General features: G+C 48.1%; 1 protein-coding gene across 1 annotated transcript in view; it reads left to right on the top strand.

Moving 5' to 3' along the window:
- The first annotated feature begins 5052 nt into the window (after positions 1-5052).
- Slc6a2 (solute carrier family 6 member 2) overlaps positions 5053-26787 on the top strand; it is a 36568-nt gene continuing 14833 nt past the window's right edge. The window contains exons 1-4 of the mRNA XM_041650519.1: positions 5053-5326; positions 14526-14657; positions 16759-16996; positions 25750-25888. Of these exons, the coding sequence (XP_041506453.1) occupies positions 5053-5326; positions 14526-14657; positions 16759-16996; positions 25750-25888 (783 nt within the window). The remainder of the gene's footprint in view (positions 5327-14525; positions 14658-16758; positions 16997-25749; positions 25889-26787) is intronic.

Below are 26787 nucleotides of genomic sequence, written 5' to 3'. Positions count from 1 at the left end.
CAGAGCTGCATAGACTGTAGTTGAACCCAGAGTGTTGGAACCCAGAGCAGAGGCCCAGGTGGAGGGTATAAATGTGGAGGTCAACAGGGGTCAGTTGCTCTCTGATGGCAGTAACTATAGGGGGTCAGCTGGGCTTAGTAACCAACACCTAGGACTGAGACATAACTTTCTAGATAAGAAGTTTCAGAAACCTCAAGGGATTTTTAGTGGGAAGTACCCTGGTGGAGATGGATTTCAGCTCCTGTGGGTTTTGTATTGAGGGGACTTGTTATGCTATTTATATTTAGAACAGAACTTAGATCAATGACCAATAACCTTGGGCAGACCAGCTTCAGTGAAAGAGATTTAATATTCTAATGGGAGAAAGGAAAGAGGGGAGAGATGGGGAAGGAAGGGGAAGGGAAAGAAGTGGGGAGGGAAAGAGGTAGAGGCAAAGAAGCAGGAAGGGAGGGAGGGAGCAAGGAGAGAAAACAGACAGGTAGACTTCCCTTTCTCTTTTGCCTTAATTACCCCTATGGTGCCTTGGAGGTAAAGACTGTGAAAAAGCCCTCAGGACTCAGCTTCTTGGATTCTAGATACACTCCAGCCCAACCTCTGTTTGTCAAGGCCTGGTGTCTGCAGGGAGATGACCAAAGATGGACGAACAGCACCAGCTATCGCTTTGCTTCCCATGGCCTGTGTCACCAAGTGCCATGGTAAGTGGAAGTGACGCTTCCCCTGAGACCATGCTAGCTCTGATAATACTCCAGCCTCCTGCCCACCACTTGCCCTCAGGCCAACTGGTGGGGCAGGATGCAGAGAGCACGAGAGAAGCCACATGGCCCCAATGGCCCTTAGAACCATAAGCAGGGAGTCTGGGCCGGAGATGAGGGAGACGCCTTCTCCTTCAGGCCAGCTGTGTCCCCCAGATGTCTTGGAAGCCACAGGGGGAACTCTGAGAACTGGCCAATTAGCCTTCTGATAATGTCTGTGTAGTTAGGGGAATGCTTCTCTCCACCCTGGCGACAGACACTTCCAGGGTCCTGCCCATCCTCCTCGTCATTCCCTCTGTTCTCAGTGCAGACCCCGCCCCAGTGCTCTCTGTTGCCAGGACCTGGGGCTCTGCTGAGACCCTTCTTTGGCAGCAGACACATGCTTGTCTTAGGCTAGTCTGGAAGCACTGGAGGAGTCAATACTTGGGAGCAGTTTTCATGGGTAAACCTAGCTTTCTTCTTGCCAGGACAGCTCCAAGGCATGTACTGTGCCTCTGAAGTCTCAGCAGGATGACACCAGCAGTCCCTGCCTTGAGCTACTCTTTAACCCACCTTCTCCTGGTCTTACATCCGTTCCTGTCTTGCTTGCTCAATTCTCTAAAGTGTTCCCAGAAGTTCCCTCCCTCACTTATTCTGACCTTTGTTTTAAATTCGGCTTCTGGATGACTCCAACATAAATTAATCCCAAATCAAGGAACAAGTTAGTTCTCTTCTACTTCTGTCGGTATGAGTTTTTGCAGTGCTAGCTGGCTATGTAGCAGGTTATGTTGGATACCGTTCTCAGACTGGTTAGGGAAGTTACACAAATAACTAGACCAGACAAATGTGCAAGCCCTATAAAAAGGAGATCTGACTTTCGTGAACACTGCTTGTCAGGGAAGGTATCGAATCGGGGTTGGCCTTGGAGGTTTTGGAGGGTGAACAGGAATTCCTCCAATAGACAAAAGGGTGGAAAGAGCATATTAAAAATTTGGCGCTCATTAAACCATAATATTAGTTCTTGAGTATCACCTATGTTGCTAGAGAAGAAAATATATTTTGAAGATTTATTTTATTTTTACTCTTTGTATATGAGTGTTTTGCTTGCATGTATGTCTGAACATCATATACACACCCAGTATCTGTGGAGGCTGGAAGGTAGTTGCAGATAGTTGTGAGCTGTCTTGTGGGTGCTGGGAACTGAATCTTGGTCCCCTCCAGGAGCAGCAAGTACTTATATAACCACTGAGCAACCTCTCCTGGTCCAGCAAGCATGTCTTGAAGGAGGGAGAAAGGCTTAGGAAAGAAGAGGAGAGGATTAATGGCAGAAAGTATGGCTAAATGGACAAGTGGGATTTTGTTTGCACCACTGATGCTGTTTATGTATTATTTTGGAGAGACAGGAGTATCTTTGGAAATTGTGAGTTATCTTTTTCTGATTGTCCAAGTATCAAATGCTCATTGTAGAAAACTGGGCAGATAGATACCAAGTGGCGTAAAGGAGAAAATGAGATTAATTTAAATCTATGGCTCGTTCAGTCATTCTGGTATGTCTCCGTGGGATTTCAGGTGAGGTGTTGGGCTTGAGTTTCAGGAATTTATCTGGCAGCTGGGTATGATTATGTGATTAGAAAGACAGGGGCTTAAGGTGAGCAGCAGGGGGTGATGAGAATCCCCTGGGCTGCAGGAGGATTGGCAGGGCTTCATTGGCGGTCAGAGAGGAGAGTATCAGGGCTTGGTGACCCAGGCATGGAGCACAGGAGAGCAAGACAGGCCAGCTAGAGGGATTCAGATGTTGTCATCCATCGTAAGTAAAGAGACCAGAAATAAGGACCGTGAGACCTGGGTTTCCCTTCCAGCTCTGATACCTCTGACATGTGGGACCTCAGACCGGTCTCTTGAACCTCAGAGTATGTGTGTTCTTTCTCACTGGCTTGTCACGGAGGACCTTCGATGACCCTTTGATGACAGGGAACCTGTACTCTCCAGTTCTCATCCTGAAGCCTCAGGTCCACCCTTTGCCTAATCTCCTGCTTCCTGTCTTCAGTCCCCAAGGGATCAAAGTGAACCTACCACCCTCTGGGCAGCTCTTCCTCTCCTCTCTGCATCCTCTCCACAGGATACCTGCATTGCTGGCCCTGTGTGTGAAACTTACCTGAAAAGTCCCGTGTATCGGCAGTCCATTTACTCACTCGTTCACTCATGGTATGTGCCAGGCGTTGTTTAGTGAGTTACAGGTGCCAGAGACACAGAGGTGGGTAGGGCAGACGATGCCTCTGCTCTTCTGGAGCTCAACTGTCATTCAAAGGGAGATGAAATTAATTCTTTAGTTAAGTCAGTGATCTGATGGGGGGGGGCAAAGTTTTAGATGCAAGAGTTTAAGGAGTTTCTGCACTCAGACCTGAATAACTCAGATGGAAGCAAGAGCAATTGCAAAGACCCTGGGGTAGCTTTAAGCCTGGAATGTTGGAAGCATGGAAGGATAGGTGTGACTAAGCTTATCTAAATTTCTTCCTGTGTTGTTTAAGTGTCGTCCCTACATTCCTGCCTGCTGCCCTTACTGATTTGGCGTCACCAAATTCCTGTTCTCCAGTGACCACAGCCAGTCCCGGACGGCAGTAGGCTCTTTACACATTGGACTGGGAACTCCTGGGTATCAGTGACTGTCTCCTTGGCTCTCCTAGCTGGGTCTATTTAGACACAGGCACAAGTTGGATAAATAACTCTGCGGTCCAAGTATCTCACGCTTAAACGAGACAGAAGATGCTGTCGAAATCGCAGCCCTGCTCTTTTCATCCATCCCCTTCCTTTGCTTTACCCACACCAGCCCATACCACACCAGACTTCTCCCTCATCATATGTGTTTATTCATTGTGTTTCCTGTTTTCCTCTTGCTTCTGGAACTGAACAAACAGCTCTTTAAAGGTGTTGTCCACTTGTGGGAGACTAAAAAGGCTCGCCTGGGCACTTCAGGGCAGGAGGCATTTATAAGGACGAGTATCAGGGCTGAGCCTTACAGAATAGGGTAGCAGACTCCAAGGAGAACAGGGTCACAACCTCCAAAGCTTGCAAGCCTGCTGGTCACAAAGAGAGTCAAGAGTAAAATTCTGGGCCATGACCTTTCAACAAGCTGAGCTGGCCAAAGAAAACTGCCCAAGGGCCGGGCCTGCCCAGCCTGTCAGCCACCAGTTGCAGGCTCATCTTAGAGCACCAAGTTCCAATTTTGCTGGTAGAGAAAACTCTCACCAAGTAGATTAAGTGGTCTGAGTGAATGACAGCGCTGGTGTCGCTAGGGTGGTGGCTGCTCTCCCTATTCTTTCCAGCCCCCCTTTGAAGACATAGATTCCACTTCTGGGAGTTTGTTGCCCTCTTCCTTTGCTCACAGGCCAGAGCCAGGTGTCTTTGGGAACCGCGTGCGCTATTCCTGCTGAAGAGAGACAAGAAGAGTGTGAGCCAGGTCCCCACGAGTCCTCTAGAGTCCGGCTCCCGCCACCCCGGAGCCCGTGGGAGCTGCGCCCCCGCCTCTGCCAGTCCGGGCCACGCTGTCAGTCTGCATTAGTGCTAACAGGCTCCAGACCGAGCGGGCTGGGCGCGGGGCTAATGCAATAGGCGCGTTACCTGGGGCACAGGCTACATTACCAGGTCGGCCTCCTCCGGGGGCGCGGCCAGAGCCAGCCAGCCCGCGTCCTGCCGGCTGCCCCGCGCCCGCAGCGCTCCCGGGGCCCCGCCTGAGTGCCACGCGGCGGAGCTCAGCCTGGGCTGGCGCCTGCGATCCCCGTGCCGCCCACCACGTGAGTGCGCACTGCGCGCGAGACCGGTAAGTGTGGGGCCGGCTCCGAAGCACCTCGCGAGCGGCTGCACCCACTAGTGTCCCGAAGGCTCCCAGGGCTGTTGGGTTCCGCCTCCCTGAAGCAGGACGGGACCACGAGTAGACACCGGCCCTGCCTGCAGGGCCCGCAAGAAACTTGCCATTTAGGGATGTGGGGTCGGGTGGGGGGGCGGGTAGAGGCGGAGAATGACCCAGGTAGAGTCGACAGGGTCTTTAGCCCGACCCACAGGGCGGCCCGAGGAGGTTCCCACCTATGAGTTCTGTCCCAGTCGGACGCGCGTCACAACCTCTGTCTCCAAATTTTTCCAACACATGTGCTCCCTTTTCTAGAGGAAGCCGGAGTCCGATCAGCTCACGGATCCCGACGTTCTGGGTTCCCCTGGGTGGTCTCGGTTGGAGCAAACAGACTGCAAGCCCTGGTGACCACTTTTTCCCCTTTTATACAAGCAGAACTTTGGTGTGCCTCCGAAGTCCCTCTCTACAGCCGCACCCATGCTTCTGGCGCGAATGAACCCGCAGGTGCAGCCGGAGCTCGGCGGGGCGGATCCGCTGCCTGAGCAGCCCCTACGGCCCTGCAAAACCGCGGATCTGCTGGTGGTGAAGGAGCGCAACGGCGTCCAGTGCCTCCTGGCGTCCCAGGACGGTGATGCGCAGCCCCGGGAGACTTGGGGCAAGAAGATCGATTTCCTACTGTCTGTGGTCGGCTTCGCAGTGGACCTGGCCAACGTGTGGCGCTTCCCCTATCTCTGCTACAAGAATGGTGGTGGTGAGCGCAGGGTTGACTGAGGCTTTGGAGTTGGGAGGCTGCTTGCTCTTGTAGCAGAGGGAGGGGAGCAGGGATACCCATGGAGAAGAGACGCACGAACAAATTTAGTGTTTGGGAAAGAACTCTTTAGGGCGCCGGAAAATAGGATCAGAATACTTTCCATTAGGGAAATTGAGGCAGGATCTTGGAGAGTGGTAGGCACAGAGGCTCAAGGATAGACTCGGGGCACCTGGTCGGGTGAGGAACATGCGTCAAAGCTGCCCCCCAGGAAAAGGGGTATTGATCTTGAAAGGAATTCCCAAGAGTTTGGGATGTTCCAGCCAGACAGAAGATGTCAATGCCTCCAGCACTCGTAGCTTTGGGGCTCGAACACTAGGCCGGGTAAAATTAGAGCCCTTGGATCACCGGAGGGCTACAGAGGTAAGTGCACATAGCTTTTGTGAACTTAGGCCACTAGATGCCAATGACTGAGCTGGGCCCTGAGAAAGGAGGCCTGGGAGCCTGGAGTGTTTTCTTCAGTTTTACAGGCTCTGACAACATTATGGAGTGGGCTACAGGTGAACCTGGAGAAGACACTCAGCAGCCGAACTCTTTTGCCCTCTTCTCGATGAGCTGTCATTTTCCCATCAGCCCTGGAATGAGAGCACAGAGGTCACATACAGTCCCGTGGAAGCAGCCTTGAGCTCCTTCCTGAAGGACTTGGAGCCTAAGATGCCCAAGTCACCCTGGCCCCCATCATCTTTACTGAGATGGAAGTTCAGGAGTGCCCTGCACAGAACCCAGGGACACTAGCTTCTAGAAGAAGACATTGGACCATCCCTGGTACTACAAGATAAGGCCACACCTTGCCTTGTAGTAGTTCTGACTTGGAACTTAAAGGAAGTCATTTGGAGGCAGGCTGACAATTTACAGGGTTTGGGAGGAGCATGTGACTCCCAGAGTCCAAGATGCACAGCTCTGTGTTTCTGTGTGCTCTCTGGACACTTGCTTTGGGATAAGCAATACCCAGTATTTGTAAAAAGGGTGTGGTCACCAAAATGAGCACGTGGCTCTGAGTTGATCCTGTTGCATATAGAAGTATCAACTCTCACTGAGAAAGCAAATCAAAGCTAGAACCAATTTGATGAGCAACCACGTGTTCCCTTCCTGACATGGGTCTGTCACCACTAGATATTCCAGTTAAGGAAGCTGGGACAAAAGTCCCAAGTGTCAGGAGTTGCTTCCTGGTCCCTGGTGGCCCTTGCTACTCTTCTGGCTCAGTACTCTAAGCCGTAGTTGCTGGGCAGAGAGGGAAAGCTAAGGAAGAGAAATACAACCTGAAGGTGAAACTTTTCCACACTTCGTGGCTGACGACCTACCAGGGACTCTCAGCAGATTTGAGCATTTGAACATTCTGGCCCTTTGGGGGCCAATGGTAGCAACAACATAAAAAGGTAGATTTTCTATATTTGTAGCAAACAGAGAGATGACGAATAAATGACAAATTGGAAGCCCTTAGGACAGTTGCATGTCCTTAGTGACCGTCTGAGACGGCCTGTCCCTAGACACCAGACGCCCTGTCATTAATCAACAATATTTCTCTGGGTTGGCTCAGTGTAAGGCATAATGCTAGTCTCTGCAGGGGTCACCCGGATGTGTAAGCCACCACTCTGCCTGCTGGGAGCATTGATTTCCAGAAGTCATCATTGACATGCTGTGATCCATCCTTTCTATTGCTATGTGCCATTGAAACTAAAGCTTGCCACATGTGCCGAATAGATAGATATTCCAGGGCTCTTGTTGATGCTGTGTCCACATGGCCACTGCCATGTTGCAGGCAGGGAGCGAGAGCAAGAGAGAGCGAGAGAGAACGCACCTGCTGTGCTGCTGTGTGCTGGATTCCTGGAACAAAGTATAGCAAATTTATCAGATACAAAGTTTTCATTGAAATTGACTAAATTTTCCTTTCTCCGGTATCCTGGTCCTGGAGTGGCCAAGCCTGAGTTGTTCTATAATTTGTCTTTTGTGGCCCTGTTTCCAAAGTGGACTGGAGAAAGCTGAGGGAACAGGCTTAGTTCAGAATCTCCAATAAGGTTCAAATCCTAGGAATGTGGTTGAAGGTTCCTACACACTTGTAATTGAACAAATATATTAATAAAATAACTCCAGCTCTCAGAGACTCATTGCCAGTTTCACAAACCACGGCAGAAACATGGCAGGAACTAACACAGTGATGTGTTAGAGATGATGATGATGATGATGATGGTGGTGTGTGTGTGTGTGTGTGTGTGTGTGTGTGTGTGGTGCAGCCTAGACATTAGGAGTCTTGGCTGTAAAGTTATAGACTCCAGTTTCTAACACATATGACTTTGGGCAACTCTCTAGGCCTTCGTTTCCTTACCCGTCCAATAATGTTGCTCAGCTAAGAGGAGGGCCAAGGACCAAATGCCCCCGTGCGTGTGGAGAGTTAGCACGACATAGGCCTTAGCGTGCCTGCTACTCTATCGTTATTACTAGGATCCTATAGGAAAGCGATGGGAGAATGACTGGTGCTGTAGAGGTTTCAGGAGGAGCTGTTGAGCAGTGACTCAGGGCAAGTGAGTTCTGCTTGGAACTCAGATTCGCTGGGCAGGGAGGGCTCAGCAAAACAGTATTTTAGCATCCACCTGGGACAGGCTTTGCAGAAGAGGAACTTAGGCTGGCTGGAGGGCAAGCCAGAAGAGATAAGGGTAAGATGCAAGTTGGGGCTGGGCTGCGGAAGAAGCCCTTGCTAGGCTGAGCGGGAAGACCTACACCAGTGAATTTCCATGGCTGGTGATGAGGTTGGCAATTGGTCTGGGGATGGTATAGCCCTTCATCTGGGAGAACAGAGCCGTCTGATTTTCAGTACGCCCATCTCTGTTCCAGGGGATGCTCAGCTGCCCCTGCAGGCCTTGATCTCCCCTGAGACCTTATACTGTTTTTTTGTGAGTCCCTTCTCCTTCAGTAATTCTGAAGGTATTTCTTGAATCCCAGGAGAAGCCAAAGAGCTGAGTTTGAATTCCAACCCTGCCACTCATTGTAACCTCAGACATCAAAATTACTGCTATAAAGTGACCCAGTCTTAGATGATCCCCACAGTTCCTTGCTCCCCAATAACCCTGACTACAGCTGGATACAAGCCAGGCTTCATCACCCTGCCCTTTAGCAGCCTGGCCCTGGGTCTTTGTGTTCTTCAGTGCCAGTGTTAACATAGAACTCTCCAAGTCTGAGTGTTTATCCTGGCCCAGACGGGAGAATGTTTTGAACTGACGAAAGTGCCAATAGTTTATGCCCTTGGCTAATATTTTATGAATGAATTACTGTCAAAATCAGCCTGCCTGAACACCTTCCTGAAGACCAGCTGCTGGGATGACAGGCTCTAAGTTCTAGAGGGTTCCCTTGGAACCCAAGACTGGGTCTGTGCTGGCCTCTGGGAAGGAACAAATACGTAGGTGACTGAGTACTCCTTCCTGGAGGTGGTGCCTTGTGGATTGTCCTCTGTGCATGACGCTCTGCATCGGATTCTGTGGCGACTGTGGATTTTTGGGTTTGAGCATACCTAGCTCTGAATCAGAGTCTGATATTTGCTAGAGAACTGGCCTTGGACAAGCCATATGGTGTCTCTAACCCTCGGTTTTCTTGTGCAGAAAATAAAGGGTTTAATTTTTAGCCCTTTCTATAGGGCCAGATAACATCAGACAACATAAAGTTCCTGAGATAGTGTCACATAGTATGGGCCCAGTAGAGATGCTACCATTTTGATGTGTTTGGTGATACTGGTTATGTGCTGAACATAGGTGTAAGATGAGGTCCTGATTATTCTGGAAAGAAATTGATGGAGGAGATAAGGTCAAAGAGAGCTCCTTAAGCCTGGGTCCATAGTATAGCAGCTTTAGGAGGCAAAAGCTGAGCTTTGCCCATGTACAGACAGTGTATAGTGTGCCACTCTAGACCATGAGATGCTATGATTCTGAGTTCCCAGTATATTTCCCTCACCACCCAAGTGCCTGGGATCCACAACAACACTTATAAGGGTAGCGCTTATATAGACATCAGGGGTTTCTCAGCTTGATGCTTTCATGTCTAGCTAGGACACAGCGACATCCACATATGGATCTTGTTTGGCTGACACTTATTATTTAGCTCAGATGTACAAGGAGCCAAGCAGCATGGTGCTCGAGCTATGGAGTAAGTACCATAGCTATTGGCACCCCATCTCCCAACTGAAGGTACTGCTCTGGGCTGGTTATCAGCTAGTGGCCCAGTACTGTGAGCTAGCCAGAAGGAGCTAAAGGGCTGTTCCCAAGCAAGAGGGGCCTAATGGAGAAAAATGCCATGTCTTGCCTTGCAGTCTTGAGTCCTATTGCCTACATGAGGATTAAATTCTAGGACCAGTGGAGAAGGCCCAGGGCTTCCATGGGTGGCACCCACCATGTGAGTCACTGCAGAGATCTGTTTCTCCAACAGAAACTCATTGGCTAATGCCAACCCCTAGCACAGAAATGTGTGGAAGAAAACCCCTGCCTCTAGGGAGTCCACTGTAGATATTCTAAAAGTTCATGATGTATTATACTATATTTCAAATGGGGAAGGTGAGGTCGTACTCAGTTCTTTGTGGGTCACAGTTCTTGTATCAATATCACTCTGAGCATCCCAAACACTTTCAGGTTTATTTCTCTTGAAGAGACTGGAACAGGGGAGATGGGAACCAGATTCCACAAGGACAAGTCAAGTTTGGGCGTGACAGTGCAAAGAGAGGGGCTGCAGAAGGAGATGTAGCCCCCAAACTTACTTTCCCAAATTCTACCCCTGCTGACCTCTGAGAGGGGAAGACCCATTCTGCCAGAGTGGTGTCAGTCTTGTCAGAAGCTGTCCCTGGGTACCAAAGCTCAGGCAAAAGGTCATCTTAAGCCAAAATGAAAGTGAGCGAGGGATTGTCCCTCCACCCAGCCATGCCCCAGATACCTGGCTCTGGGTTTTCCTAGGCAAATGACCCCAAAGGACCTGTTAAACAATGTGCAAGGCCTTGTTGCTTATAGGGGCCCGGGAACAGAACTCAGACACAGGACAGAAGAACCCACCAGTATATGCCAGAGGCCTCTTATGTGGCCGATGGAGCAGAGGATGAAGAGAGCTCAAGACCTTGGCCAGCAGAGCTCAGTCTAGAGCTCTAAGAGCTGAGAATTCCAAACTGGAGTTTTTCACAGAACTATTGCAAAGGTTTCTTGTCAAAAAAGAAAGGAGGTGTGTTTTAATTAACGGTGTGGCTAGAGTTGTTATTTTGAACTATGTCTACAAGAGGACTGTGGCCCAGCCCTGTAAGATTTTGGGTAGCTTGTTGAAGTTAGATATCACCCCCTGAGATGTTACAGGGACCAAGGCTGGCTATTTTAGGTATTGATCTTGGTATTGCTGGGAGCCTCAGGCAGTGAAAGCCCATAACTGAGCTGCAGGCTCAGGAAGCTGCTCCGTGCATTTTCACCCCTTGAACACAGCAGAGTTGGGCCAGAATGCTGAAGGAAGCCCATCCTCGGGAGACTGGTCTAGATTTCTGGCTGTAGGATCCAGTGACCACACCCTTCCACCTCGTCCCAGTACCTCAGCCTTGGGCCATCATATTCTTCTAGGTGCCCCTCTACCCTACCCCTAGTCACCTTTCCTCAGACCCCCTCCCCTTCCCATGTGGGTGTCTAGTGATCTTAGTGGCTGCTGGCTTCTCCTCCTGATGACCCAGCATTTACATGGAAAATTCCAGACCCTCCTGTGCCAACAGAGTTCCTCTATAATGTGGGCTATCTGGCAGTTTACACTGGCCCTGAGAGACAAATGCTTCTTTTTTACTAAATCTATCCAAAGACCTTTGGCTAGAGTCTCTTTCTCAACGGATACTTCTCCTTGAAAGGTGATGTGAACACGTGTGTGTGTGTGAGTGTGCATGCACACACAAAGGTCTACTCCTAGCATTGCATAAATATGTATGGGTGTGTGTTGGTGTGAAGTCATATGTTCTGGGAGGACTTCCTAGAAGTTGAGCCCTCAGGGAGGTACATACAACTATGGTTTTTCCAGGTCTCTTTGCATGAGCCCTGCACTTTTACAACAAGGGCATTCCAGAGCTGTGACAGGATTTTGGATTTTCAAGGACTGTGTGAGGCTTGCGGCAATGCATGGGCACACGAGAGACATATAGGGACACAAGGACAGACAGTGATGGCCTTTGCAGACCTGTGCATTCATAAGCAGCTTTTAACTCCATGATGCTGCTACAGGGCTGCTTATGGAGTGATGTCCTCCACCCACCACAGCTACCTTGACCTCTTCCTAACTCTTCAGCTACACTGCCATCTTTTTTTTTCTAAGAGAGTTCATGCCAATGTGCTACTTAATGTCCTCTTTTAGCAGAGACAGTGGACCATTGGATGTTTCCCATTTTTCATTTATACTCTTCATATAACTATTAAGGCTTTTTAAATTAAAATATAATTGCATCATATACACCTCTATTCTCACCCCCACACACTTTCCATGTCCCCTGGGTCACCATTCTCGAGTCTGCTGGCATTTGCAGCCCATGAAACTTCTGAGTGACTCACTGTGGAGAGCTGGGGCTCATGCAGACCCATGGATGTCTGTGCTTCCTCGCTCTGTTGTGACCGTCCATCAGCAGAAGGGGAGATGGGCTTCACTCTGAGTGAGTTGCTGGGTTGGAGGTACCCTTTGGAAGTTCAGAGTCAAAACATTGCCTAAAATAGACCTGGGATGGATTGGCTGGGTCCTTTACTTTGGCCAGGTAGAAGAGAACGTGGACTCTCTGATGGCGAATCTTAGAACTAACATCCAAGCACTGATACCTGACTCTTCCCTTCCCCCTCTCCACTTTGGATGCTAACTTCAGCCTCCAGGTCTACTCAACTGTTTAGGACCTAACCTCCTACTCCGATCCAAGCTCCAGGTGCCCCTGGGATGTAGCAAGTGGCAGCGGAGTGGGACCCAGGCACACTACACTTTGAACCTAGGTTGTAAATGTTCACTAGCATGGACAAGCAACTTGATTTTTCTAAGCCTCAATGTCCTTGCCTGTAAAGCAGGAATAGTGTTGATTATCTCTGGCGTGGTTCTACATGAATACGGTGTGCAGCCTGTGTGGCCTGGCACACACGGGGACCCCATTAAAAGACACATGTTATTTTTACTAACCCATGGCCTCCCCCACATCAGCACCATTCTTATCAACACCATCCCTGTCAGCTCTGTGAGCAAATGCCAGAAGGGCCCTTCTTGTGAAAGATAGGGTTAGGCAGAAGTTCAATGGAAGAAAGGAGATCTCGACACGCATTTCAAAGAATTCCATCCCGGAGCAGACTTTGGAATACTGGGATAGCTTGGCGTGTCCCAGATTCACAAACACTCCCCTTCCCATGTCTTATTCAGATTCATACCCCTTATCTGCACTAGAACATTTTAGAATCTTCAGGGTATGTTGGCAACAAGCCTAGAACTCAGAAGCCAGGCACAACCGGACCCAAATTCTATATCTTACCAGATACATAAGCCTGGGCAGCTCACTTGATTTGACTCTAAGTCCCAGTCTCTTCCTCTGGAGAGCAGGCATAGCACTTGTTTCTCCCAGAGGGTTCTGGGTAGTATCTGAACTGGGATACTTAGTGCTTGCATGATATGCATGATGCGGATATGCAGTAGTTGTTGCTACTCTCCACCCTGGACCTGGGTCTTGCTGCAAACGACCCAGGTCTTGTAACAACAGGACCAGTACTTCGTGCTTTATCCTTCAAAGCCCTAGGCTTTCCACATGGGAGGCAGACACTGAGTCGCTGGGTGAGCTTGACCGTGGCTACCATGCACCTGCTTCTGCTCCAGCTCTCTTGTAGTGAAGAGCTTTAGTTTGCACCCGTAAAATGGAGTTAGCAATGATCTTAGCTCGGTAGAAAATCTGTAAGGCTACAATGAGGTTGCATGGAAAGCACCCGTACCACACTAGGAACTTGGCCAGAGTGAGCTGCTGAGCTATGTGTTAAAATCATCAGCATTGTCATCATCTTTATGTACCCCCAACTTGGCTCATTGTCCTGGTGTGGACGGGTCAGAGATTGCCACGGTTAGAGCATCTTGGTCAGATGTCTACAGGGAGTTTGGTTTTACACTGGCTGTGCTGGGAAAGGAGTGACTGTTTTGGATTGATCTTGCTGACATGTCACAGACACACACACATATACATACATACATACATATATATACATATATATACGTATACACACACATACACACACACACCACACACACACACACACACACACATCCCTGGGTCATGGCACCAGAGCTCTTAGTCCATGTAGTTCACCCAGGGTGTCAGGGCACACAGAGTCTTGGCCCTGGCACCGAGACTTGCCTCGTTCTACCAGGAATGTTCCCTGTGGCCTAGGACCTCCTTCAGGTTCTACTCTGCCTCAGTGGATAGGCTTCTCATGGCCTCTTTGTAGCAGCTTTTCCGTTAGCAGCCTACAGCAGGATGAGCCCCATGGACAGGAAGGAAGTCTAAGGAGAATCCTTCTGTCACTTATCAGCAGTGCCATCAGGAAGCACGGACTTCTCCCTCTGCCTAGCAATGTCCCCCAGGGGTCACAATAACCCTGATTACATCATTTTCTCATGGGTTGCTGTGGCACTCAAGGGGAATGCAATAAAATCAGGTTTGGGGAAGCCTGGTGAGACCACCAATGATATCAGTCACGCCATCTCTCCCTGCCTGGTCTCATTCATCTTGCTTGTGGAAGGAAAGGCTGGCCTCGCCAGGGAGGGTCCAGATTGTGGCTTCTTCATGAAGGGAAAGGTTCGGCACTTAGATGAATTTGGTAGAGGCTGTATCTTGAGGTGCTTCATGATAGGCACCGTGCACTGAGGGCTGAGAAGCGGTGGAAACACAGTTCTTTAGCTTCAGCTCACTCGGCTTTTATTCATGTGACTGCAGACTGCATTTTTATGGTTATGAACACTATGACCGTCTTGCTTGCTGATATATGCATTTCAAGTATTCTTTGTAAATCTATTGACAGACGACACCCCCAGGAAAGCGCCAGGTGAAGCAGATGAACAAGATCCTCACGGCTATTGCAGAGGCTTGACTGTAGCCCTTTAAGGGGCAGCTGTCCTGCAGGTCTAATGCTGTGTTCATGGTTTGCAGGTGCCTTCCTGATCCCATACACGCTGTTCCTCATCATAGCTGGGATGCCGTTGTTTTACATGGAGCTGGCTCTGGGGCAGTACAACCGGGAAGGGGCAGCCACGGTGTGGAAGATCTGTCCTTTCTTCAAAGGTAGGAGTGATCTGAGGGAAGTCAAATATTTTCTCAAGATTGTCCACTATTCCAATTTACACAATGAAGCTAGGTTACATCAAGAGTAGCCTTAAACTTGGACTCCAGGCTGTGCCCCACTAGTTGAGTGAAGGACTAGAGAGTATTTTCATAGATGAGAAATATGAGGATATCAGGGATCTCAGCACACAGACCTCTGTCTCTCATTTCTTTTTTTTTTTTTTTTTTTTGTTGGATTTTTCGAGACAGGGTTTCTCTGTGGCTTTGGAGCCTGTCCTGGAACTAGCTCTTGTAGACCAGGCTGGTCTCGAACTCACAGAGATCCACCTGCCTCTGCCTCCCGAGTGCTGGGATTAAAGGCATACGCCACCACCGCCCGGCTTCTGCTCTCATTTCTTGCTCACGTGGCAGGCATGAAAAGTTGAACACAGATGCCTTCAAGCTCCAGCAGAAAGTTGCTTTGGAAAGCTAATACAATAGCCATGGTGGCTGTAAGATGAACTTGTACTTCAATTTAGAACAGGTCTGTGGGAAGTTACCATGACAACTGCCATTCTCCATCCCCTAGACCTTTGGGCGAAGGGTGTGGAGGAAGTCCAGTATTTCTCAATCACTGGTTAGAAAGATGGTGACAGTGAGGACAAATGCGTCTTACTCAGTGGCAAGAGTCTCTTCAGCACCTTGTATAGACTCAGTTCACGGTAAGGACAGGCTGACATAAAAGTCTTACGAGATATGCGGATTAGCATATTCCCTGTTTAGTCACCTGAAATCCAACTCAAAATGGCTTTATTTTTGTATTCTTTTTTTATGTTTTTACAAATTTTGACTAATTTATAAAGTTAGCATACAAAGTGATGGGCTTCATTATGGAATTTTCATATATATGAATGTGAGTCAAATCAAACCAGTGAATGTTTCCTCTGGGTTCTTTAAAGAAGCTATGAGTGAATAAAGGATAAAGGAATAAAATATCTACACACACACACACATCATCATCCTCCCCCCCCCCCCCATTAGACTTTGATTTATTGGCTTATGTTAAAATCTAGGGTCTGGTCAGGTGCAACTTGATCCTGGTGCTCAAACAATACTGTCTGGAATCTTTTTTCTCTTACATTAGCATCATTCCTAACTCTATCTTATCAATTGCTAACAAAGATTGCCATTAACTGCTACAAGGTTAAATTATGCCAGCTTTAACAGTTGAAAACAACAAACACGAGCAAACAAGAAACCCTTATGTACTCATGACGTCACTAAAGACCCAGAGGACTGAGTCACATGACTGCCTACTAACCAATCAGTGTAGCTACCGGGAAGCAACAGTCTGATTGGCCAGGCCTGTATCATGAGGCCTTCGTTACATCAAAGAAGCTGGGATTACTCTCTATCAAATCTCACCACTAAGAATTACTGAGGATCAGAGGGTGTGGTGGCTCTCACACCTTTAATTCAAGCTCTTTGGAGGTACAGGCAGGTGGATCTCTATGAGTTTGAGGCCAGCCTGGTCTGCAAAGTGAATTCCAAGACAACTGGGGCTATTAAAGAGAGAAATCCTGTCTCCAGAAAAAAAAGAACAGCCACAGCTGTAACCCTCCGGAGCTTTCTAATCATTCTGTCAGCGTGCTGGTGTAGGACCCAGTTGATTGGTGCTAAGAGCCTGTAGGCGGGCACACTGTGCTGAGAACCAATCAGGGAGTGCTTGGCTGGCGCTTCACCAGGAAGCAGGTCCTGGGGATGAAGTATAAGGAGTTACCAGGGCAAGTGAGATGGTCTTAGAAGCATCCGTTGGAGAAGGGAAGGAGTCTGTCACTGGCCAGTTCCACTGCAGGAAGGGAGAGAGGTGTGAGACACAGCCCTGTGTTGTCCTGTTGGAGTGACAAGGGAGCTTCCATCCAACACCTGATGTAACATTAAGGCCCTGGCACTTCCATTTCCCTGATAAGTGGACCAAGAAAGCTACAGTGGCAAAAGATTATGAGTGAGGCTGTGATCCAGTAAAAGAAGGTGCAGGAGTGGCTGGAGCCCACTTCCAGGAGTGAGGGAAGAGCTATGGAACTGGATGGACCAAAAGCCTGACCTCTTTGTCCCTCCACAGGAGTAGGCTACGCTGTGATCCTCATTGCCCTCTATGTTGGCTTTTACTACAACGTCATCATTGCCTGGTCACTCTACTACCTCTTTGCGTCCTTCACCTTGAACCTGCCCTGGACCAACTGTGGCCATGCCTGGAACAGCCCCAACTGCACTGACCCGAAACTCCTCAATGCCTCGGTGCTGGGAGACCATACCAAATACTCCAAATACAAGTTCACGCCGGCTGCGGAGTTTTATGAGTAAGTCACGGGTGCCTCTCCTCACCTCTCCTCCAGGTCTGGGCAGGAGCTAAACCAGGCACTCAGGAAAACCACAGACCAGCCAGGGGCATGGTAGTCAACATTTGAAGGATGCAGGCTTGATGCCAAGTCAAGAACAGAGGAGACGGGAGTATATAGGGGACCCGGTGGAGCATCTACTATAGGACAGGAAAGAGGAGTCTGGGAGCCAGAAAGCCAACATGTGGACAGGAAGCAAGATGTAAAAGGCACTTTGGAGAGAATAATTGCCCTTAAGAACTAAAACTAAGTATGTGGGAGAATGGGGGCTTGTGGGAAGGACGGCTGCTCAGAGAAAGTGGCTGTAGAAACCAACAATATCAGCCAAGAGAACACCCAGAAAGAAGTTAGTTGGTAGATGATGGCTCCGTAGCTGGAATCTACATCTGTCTGGTCTTAAAGCTGTCCTTCCATATACCCCGTGCTGGGAGCTCCCACATGGAGGAAGCAAACCAGTTGTATGCAGCTTGGAGACAGTGTATTTACAGTGTGTGTGTGTGTGTGTGTGTGTGTGTGTGTGTGTGTGCGTGCGTGAGTGTGTGTGTGGTATGGGCTGGTGGAGTGAACAGAACATTGTTAAAAACATATACAACATTTCAGTTGGAGTAATTTCAGAAGTAGAAAAGTTGTAAAAAAAAATAGTACATGGGGCCTTTCCACCCCAGCTTCTAACATTGATATCTTGGGTAGCCGCTTTGTACTAAGGAAATCAGAAAATTAATGTTCACGTTATTAGCTAGTCTACTGAAGACCTCATGTGAATTTCACACTCCTCCACTGATATGTTATAATATTTAGCTGTCACATCTACTTAGTCCCCTCCAATATGGATGAGTTCTTTGAGCTTTCCTTGGGTTTTACGACCTTGACACTTCTAGAGAGTATTGGCCATGTGTCTATGAAATATTTGTCAGGATGGATTTGTTTGTTGTTTCTCACATTCTGATGGAGAGTCTACACCTTCGTCAAGGGCACCAAAAAGGCACAGTGGCGCTTTTCTCAGTGAGCCTTGTCTGGAGAGCATGATGCCAATCTGTCTTGTTACCTGTGATGTCAACCTTGAGTGTGGCAAAGGTGGAAGTTGCCAGCTCCTTCCTGGATCGAGATATTTTTACTTTGGTAATTTTTGCCTTTCAAAGAGGTACTTTAAGGGTATGCAAGGATATTGTTCCTCATACTTTACTCTACAGTGCCTATTATTAATTTTTGTAAGTAAGGATTTCTGTCATAGCATTTAATTGCCCCTTGCTATTCATCATTCCTTCTAGGATAACTGAATAGAGTTCTCCTGTAAATGCCAGCTTTCCCCTTCATGTATTTAACCCAATTTACATACAAAGTCCGAATGGGATCCCAAATATTTATTTTATTTGTGGTTGACTCCTGAGCCATCACTATTCACTCTGTTGGCCTCTTGGTCTTGGCTCTGTTTTCCTAGGTCTTGGTGAAGGGCCTGGCTGCTTTGCTTGCAGTCACCTGATTTAAAGTGTTTGCATGTTTCTGTCCTCAGAGGACAGCCTCAAGTGATCCTTTCTACACAGGTGAGCCTCATTAGAGCGATGCCCTATATACGCTAGTGGTTGAGCACAGAGTCCAGACCACATCGTGGAACTTGACGGGGTAAACCCCACTGCACTCCACCCTCAAGGCTCATGTGATCCATTGCCGAAGCTCCGCACTTTGCTAAATGGAAACACAGATAATATGTTCTAAGGCTTTGGGGTCACTTATGTAGATTTATCTCCCAGATCATATACAAACCCCCCAACAGATGAAAAGGACAGATACCATCAAGCCCAGCTTGATGAGCCATGAGTTTTATTGGGGTTATCTAGAGGGAAATGAGGTGAGGGGTTACCTACTGGAGCGGAAATGACTCAAAGACAGTTGTATCACCAAAGTCCTCCCCAGCATGAGCGACAGCTCACAAAAGTTGGGATCCCAGAGCAGCTCAAGAGGTTGGACAGTGTCCTTTCCCAGCGTCTCTGGTCTAAAGCTTTTCCAGGCCTATCAGCTGGCTTCTGCTTCTTCCAAGCCACTGAACTGGTCTCCGAGTCTGAAGACTTTCTTCTGAGAGTCTTCTTGGCAAGCTCTCAGAGTTTATTGCATACTCTGGCATTGAGTGGCCTAGTTAATCTGGTCAGTTTTAAGGACTTCCGGCAACTGTTTTAAGTTCTTTACCTTTCTGCTTTAATTGGGGAGCTTCCCATGAAGAGGGAACCTGGTTAATACTATCTTTTCATTATGACCACTGGGATCTAAAATGTTGCTTTATCTATGAATGAGGAAATGAGAACGAATCAGCAAATGCCTCATCCCAGGTCCCCAGTTCTGGAGTAGCATTGGAAGGGAGTTTGTCCTCTGCATGGGCCAAGGATCAAGTTCTTAGTGTGGTGAAGTCAAATCCTGGCTACACATTGCAATTACCTGGGGAGTTTTAAAAGTTACTGCTGCCAGGATTTTACCAGCCTGGATACAGCCAGGGCACATGGACTTTGGTGATCTCCCCAGAGCCATCACTGAAAGCTCCTGGATTAGGCACTATAGTTCCCTGTCCTGTGGGGGTCTCATGTCACAGAAAATCTAGGGTCTCCTTCATTCTTCTCTAGAGGAGCATGGGTCCAGACCCCAGAGCTGTAGCAGAGTTTGTGGGTGAAAGTTCTGGGCATTTCTTCACATTTTATGAGTGTGGTTTGGACAGAGAGACAGTGCAAGATGGGGGGGATGGGGCGGTCCTGCTGATCCATGCTTCCCAGCATGCTCCTCTCGCTGAGCAAACAGCATTGTCTTTCTTTAGCTCCTGGCGATCATTGTCCTTATAAATTAAAGTAGTAAATGAAAGCCCCTCATCTTGGTCTGGTTAGTATTTGATTCCTCCCCTCAGTGACCAGCCAGTCTAGTCCCGCTGAGATGCACAGGAGGCAGAGGAGACCTTTTGTTGCAGAGCTAAGTTTCTTCCAAGCCCAGCAGTGGTAGGGTGTAGGGTGGAAGAACATTCTTGTCTAAGGTTACACAGGGGCATGGGGACCTGCAGGAGAGAGCAGATGGTGGGGAGACTGCCGGAAACCTTCAGCTCATCTGTCCCCGGCTCCCACAAGCCCTCCTAGCTACCCTGAACTGTGTTCTGAGCGTTCTTTCATAACCGAATCCTACCGTATTCTCTCCATCTCTGGAGGTGAAAATGAGTTGCATTGTCAAACAGGAAAATAAAGTCCGACTTTAGGCCTGAGACAGAGCTGGGCTCCACTTTCTGCCCCAGGACTCTGGTCTCATAGGTCTGGCTCAGGAGTGCAGGGGCCTTTGTTGGTAGATAGCTTCCCAGAGCACAATATTGACGTGGCTGTCTCTGGATTTTGTATAGTACATGTCCCTGTTATTGAGCATTGAGCTGCTTCTGCTTCTAAGACAGCTCAGCTCTGTCTGGAGAGCCAGCAAATGTGACTCCCAGTGCCAGCCCTGTGGAGGTTGGGTAATTCCTTCTTTTTCCCGGGGCACCCTGGCCAAGTCTGTTGCCATCTTGTACTCATTTAGGCTGACAGACTGAACATATCCTTCAAGGGAACAAAAGTGTTGCTCTTCCCAGGCTCTGGGCCTGAAGCCACATAAGTGTCACTGCGGACAGCCACTAAAGTTCTAGCTTTATCTGTAAAGACACCTTCGGTGACTGTGTCAGGATAGAAAATTTCTACCCATGACACCCCTGGCGAGGACGGGAATTCTCCCTCCTCGCTAATACTAAAAATCTTTCATGCTTAAATGTCAAGAGAGGAATGGAGTCATTTTGGCCCATGGGCTTGGAAAACCTGGATGGTGCCCCCAGTGATGACTCACTTCCATTAAGCTGCCGGAAAAGGAATACAAACCCAAGTTGCTTGTGCCAACCCCATAGCTTAGGAATCTGGCCCTCAGTTCTCTTCTCTATGATCAGCTCTGGAGTCTGGTTCTTCAGATGCATCTGGGGAAGCATGTTCCATGGGAACACTTCAGTCATGTGACTAGGCATTAGGGCATTTTCTCAAGCCTCAGACAAGCAGGGGTGATTCCTTACAGTGTGTGTGTGCACGCACGTGCATTTGTGTGTACGCTAGTGCATGTATATGTGTGACTTTTAAGTCAATTAGCCAAATGACAGTTGATACATTTGACCCAAAAAACTATAAAATGAAGCAGAATTAAGAAGCAAGTGAGGCAATACTACTTATTCTCTTATACTTATTCTACTTCTTTTTGGTCATATTCAGCCATTCTTTCCACTCCATCCTCCCTGCCCCCTTCCCCCCTTTCTTCTCTTCCCTTCTCTCCTCTTTCCCTTCCACCTTTCATCATCTCTCTCTCTGGAAATAATACAGACTATAAGTCACAGAACCACTTCTGGTCTGAAGATAGCAGGACTCAAACATTGGCCAGGCTGACAAATTGGGGTGGAAAATGTTTTCTAGGATGCAGGAACAGAAGGTCCCAAGACCCTCCCCTAGGATCAGGGGAGCATCTCAAGATGCAATTGCCAGGAGCAAAAGGCAGGTGCGGCCGGTGAGGGAGGCATGAACTTGGCAGTGGTACTGAAAGCTCCTTGATAGTGAATGGCTTCTATCTCCCATAGCTAGACTTCACCACTTGACGTGCATAACTTAGGGTAGGACGGTTCTTTCTGGGGAGTGGGGGGTGGGGTAGTCACTGTCCTGTATGTTTGGCAGTGTCCTTGACCTCTGCTCAGTAGACACCAGCACCAGCCCTTCCCCTCCATGTATAGTATACGAGATCCAGACACAGGAAGTAGTTGTTTGTGACGAGGTTAGATCCATGTACGCGTGTGTCATCTCCCAGGAGTAGAGAGTGGATTTAGGAGAGCCTGTGTGACGCAGAGAGACCAGGATTGAGGGAACTACGCATATTCAATAGTCTGGAAGGGAGAGAATAAGGGGCCTGGTATGGGACAGGTTAGTGAGAACCAGAGTCAGGACTAGGAAGGGCCAGATACAGGGACTGTTGCAGGAGGGTGTGAGACATGGTGAGTTGTATGAAGCCAAAACAGGTGACCTGGGGATCCCAGAGACTGGCTAGTTGGGGGTAATGTCGGTCTTTGTGGGTCTCGGTCACTTACACAGCTTCCTTCCTTTGTTTCTCAAATGCTCGTGTCTTCGTCTGCCACCTCTGCACCTGAATACCTGCTGCCAGCTCACCTTGCACTCCACTGGCTCCTAACAGTGTTGTCAGAAGAGCCTGGTCTGCTCACACCCTGTGGAGCCTTGGGAACGCTCCTCAGCTTTCTTTGCAGCCTAGCCCCAGATGCAGGGACGGCTATGGCTGCTCTTTGTGGAACATTTCCTGGGCCCAAGTATGGCTCACATTCTACAGTTGAATCCTCATGCGAGCCATCTGCTAAAGAGGGAGAAATCTCAGAGAAAGAGATAGATAGATAGATAGATAGATAGATAGATAGATAGAAAGAGAGAGAGAGATACTTACCAGAGCCTATTTGCATTGCTCCTATCCCGGGATGGAGCTTCACGAATGCTCTCATTACCAGCGCCTAACACACAGCCTAGATCAAAGCAGAGCTACAGAGAACTTGGGGCTAGGCATGGGATCAGGTCAAACAAGATCAGGAGAGTCCGGACAACTTCTGTGCCACATTCTTCTACTTCCTTTCATGTTCTTCAAATACTAGACACCTGGTACGAATGAAAGAATTACTGACTGAGTGAACGCAGCACACAGCATTGTGTGGTCTTCTCACCTTCACAGGCCACTCACAGGTGTTAACTCCTCAGGGGCAGGCTGGAGGATCTCCAGGCTGGGAGCAGACACTCTCATCGGCACCCAATTGGATTTTTTGAGCTGGTCCAGTAAAGGTGGTTCAACTCCCCATTACTGTTACCTGTGTCTTCCACTAAGCACCCAGGCTTCCAGGAGAGTTACAAGCCCACTTTCCCTTCCTCAAGTACGGAAAGCCAATTGTATTTTGCCAAGAGAGTACACAGTTTCTGGAAGGTTCAGTTGGTCTAGCAGAAGTCTGTCATTTGGATAGGCCTCTGACTCAGTAGGTTCAATCTCCAGCTGCCAATCAAAGTACCAACTCCCAGAGGTTCTGACTTAATTGGTTAAGAGTGAATAGAGAGCAGCAATCTCTTTATGATATAAAACATCCTTTAAAAGATTATTTTTGTCTGTTCTAGTGACTCACGGGAGACCAAAGCAGGAAGGTTGCCATGGGTTCCAGGCCAGCCTGGGCTACATAGTGAAACAGAATATCTAACAAACACAACAAAGAGAAAGGTTTATCTTGACCTTAGACAATTAATACTAATGTGTGAATTGAGAATCCTGTTCCCGACGGGGAAACGTGCTCAGAGATGGGGCTGCATGCACAGCTGGTGCTTCTGGCTGGTTCTGAATTATATTCAAATTAAAACAAATTAAAACCCGTATTTCATAATTCTCTTTAAGTGGAGGTGGAAGAAGAGAAAGAAAACTGGGGGGGGGGGAAGAAGGATGAGAAAAGATTGGGGGGATGTAGAGGAGGAGGGGCAGGTAAGGCAGATATACATGTATACTTAAATATTAGATACATAGATAAATAGTTACAAATATTAGACAATTAACTATCTTTCAATCAAAGATGTTTAAGTTTTTGTCATCAGTGTGTCCTTTGGAATTAGTGTTTTATTCTTTTATTCTAAGGAAGGATAATGTGTGGACCTGCTGCTGGCTCATATCACTTCAATATTATTTATAACCAGCTTCTCTCAAAACGGAACACAGATATTTGCAGAATGACACACAGGGAAGTGAAGACCCTCTGTGGGGAAACGGGAGGTTGCAGTACAAAGGATCCAGAGAGCTGGGACTTTACCCCAAGTTGAAGGAGGACTTAAGGAGAAGCAAAACCATGTTAGGGACTCACCTTTTTCTCCCTAGCTCTCCCTGGAGTGGTTCTGGGTTCTCATTTTCTGTTAAGGAGAAGCTATACTGTTGGGTTTAGCTATAAGAGCTGAGGATATTTGTCTGTTTTGAACCTAAGCTGCCAGGTCTGGGCTGAGCCCTAATGATCCAGGAGTGATTTATCTGCCTCTCCTTCCCAGAAGACCTTTGTGCAGTGAACCTCTGTATCACACCGTAAGAGATGTGTCTATTCTGAACAGGTACAGACAGAAGTTTGTGGCTTGCCATTATCTCTGCAGTGATACAGAACAATACTTGTACGGAGACTGGGTTGTTAAAGTAATCTAAAGATGATCTAGAATATACAGAGGGACTGTGTAAGAAATATCCAACACAATGCCATTTTTATCTAAGGGCCTTGAGCAGTCCCAGATTTCAGTATCCATAAAAGGTCGTGCAATCAATTCCCCAGGGACAGCTATGCAGACAGCCTGGGTGTCTCTAGTAGACACTCTTCTGGCTAATGAGTCAGCCATGGGAACTACAAGGGTTAAATATTTATGACAAGGGTTACTGGTGAACCCTTCTGGAGGAAGCGACATTGGAGCAGACTATAGCAGCTGCCAGTCCACTATGGCCTTTGAGTGTGGCCTCAAAGGCAGGTAGATGGGGTCCATCTGGGGGGCCTCCTGCAGCTTCCTGACTACTCACAACATATGCCCCTCTTTTTTTGTGATTTCATACGTAAGGCTCCTACCCATGTTGGCAATAACTCTACCAAGGCCAGGACTGTATGTTTGCAGTAGCTTCCCAAGTTTGTCTAGGGCCCAGATGAGCTAATCTGTAGTCAACCTTTCAAGAGGAAATGCTAACATAAGTGCGGTCAAAGGCCCCACTAAGGTACCCCCAGTCCTCTTTGCTTGACTTCCTAGGATGTGGACTTGTTGGTGAACCTCTGCACCCTGTGGTACACCCCAGTTCCTGGGACCTGATCTACCATTTTATCCATTTGTCTTAATTGACCATATCACTGAGTGGCTTTGGGTTCTAAATTAGCAAGTAGTCATTTTGCTGATTGCTCTGCTTTTCATTCCCTCACTGTCCATGGTATGTGGGGATCTCGATGGCCTCAGAATGCTTATTCTTTGTTTTCAATTGCTTAAAAAAATGCGTTTTATTGAAGAATAACCTAGCACAAAGAAATGCATATCCCAGAGGACCAGCTCAGTGACTGTCACAAACTGAATGTAGCCGTGTGACCAGCACACAGCCCAGCAAGCAGGGTCCCTAGAAGTGCCCACAGATCCCTCCTTAGTTGGCAACCATCACTTCCAACCAGAGTGACTTCTAACCATCTAGATTAATTTTCCATGTTTCACAGAACTTCATATGATTGGAGACAGACAGAAAATGCGCATTTGATTGTCTGACATTGCCATAAGGTGTGAAAGGTTTGTCTCCATGGCTACAGATGCTGCATAGTATTCCATGCTCTGTCTATTCCACCAATGGCAGGTTTTTGGTTGTTTTGTGTGTATGAACACTAATTCTACTAACAGTGGTTTTTACCACTTAGGGGTTGCTGTGTGTGTGAACACTGTTCTTTCTTTTATCGAGAACTGCTAGTTTAGAAAGGGAACTCTGGAAAACAGGGGCTTTCCCTAATCCTGGGACCAGTAAGTGGTGCTTCAGCAGGCCATCCTGGGTGCAGGCCTTAGCTGCTCAGAACTGGCCCACGCAACAGCTCTAGAGTTTGGGGAAGTGGCGGTTCCTGTCACCATCCCTAGGCACTTGGTCATCCTCCCTGACGCTGTCCTCTTTCCTGTCTACAGGCGTGGTGTCCTTCACCTGCATGAGAGCAGTGGGATCCATGACATCGGCCTGCCCCAGTGGCAGCTGCTGCTCTGTCTGATGGTTGTTATCGTCGTCTTGTATTTCAGCCTCTGGAAGGGCGTGAAGACGTCGGGAAAGGTGAAGTCTCTCTGCTTCTTCAGCTGGGAAGTTGGCCTTGGAAATATACATGTCTGATTTTGTGTTCTCCGAGCTGCAACCATGTGGTTGGCGCAAATAGGGGGATCTAGGACCACAAGTTAGGGCATACCCTCAGCTCTGCCACTATGTGGACAAATCTGCTACCTAAACCTGACTCTGCCAAGCAGCAAGGTAAAGGGGTGTAAGTAGATCAGACCTCCTCATATTTTCCCTTGAAAGCTTCTATAATAGCAGTGACCGGGGGCTTGGAGCATCACCTAAAGTCTGAGACCAAGGCTAAAGATCTTGACCTTGCATATAAGCATCGCATCCCACTCGGGAAATTGAGAATTTGCTTTATTATAAAATCAATAAACCCATGCTGAATTTTTTGAAGAAAAATGTTTTGAAAGGTAATTAGATGTGTGTTTTGGTTCTAACTGTAGTTGGGCACCCCCAAGTATCTAGATACTTTGGAGAAGAACACAGGTTAGCTAGATAGTGAGGACAGCATTTTGAACTTGGATGATGCTGCCTCCTGTGGTCAGCTCTAAGGGATGGCGTATATTTAGGGAATGGCGTGTATTTAGGGAATGGCTCCAATTGATCCTCAGCTTGGGAAGAAACTTGAAGATAACAACCCTACTGGGACTCCATGTGGTCTAGAACTTGGCTGTAATTAAAAACAACAAAGTTAGGAGGTGTCCTTTCTAGTGTTTTATTTAGGTAGGGCATTGGAACAAGCCACACCAAAATACAGTGAGCTAAAATAGTAAATATTTTATCATGTCTCACAGTTCTAGGAGTTGACTGGCTCAGGTAGATGGTTCTTCTTCTCTGTGTAATGTTACCTGGGCCATGTCTGGAGACTTGACTGGGACATCCTGGTGGCTGGGCCT

Source organism: Microtus oregoni, unplaced genomic scaffold (assembly GCF_018167655.1).
Source record: "Microtus oregoni isolate MIOR12 unplaced genomic scaffold, Mior012 000004F_ref0000308, whole genome shotgun sequence".
Lineage (NCBI taxonomy): Eukaryota > Metazoa > Chordata > Mammalia > Rodentia > Cricetidae > Microtus > Microtus oregoni.
Note: the sequence above shows the minus strand (reverse complement) of the source record. Positions and strands in the feature narration are given on the sequence as shown.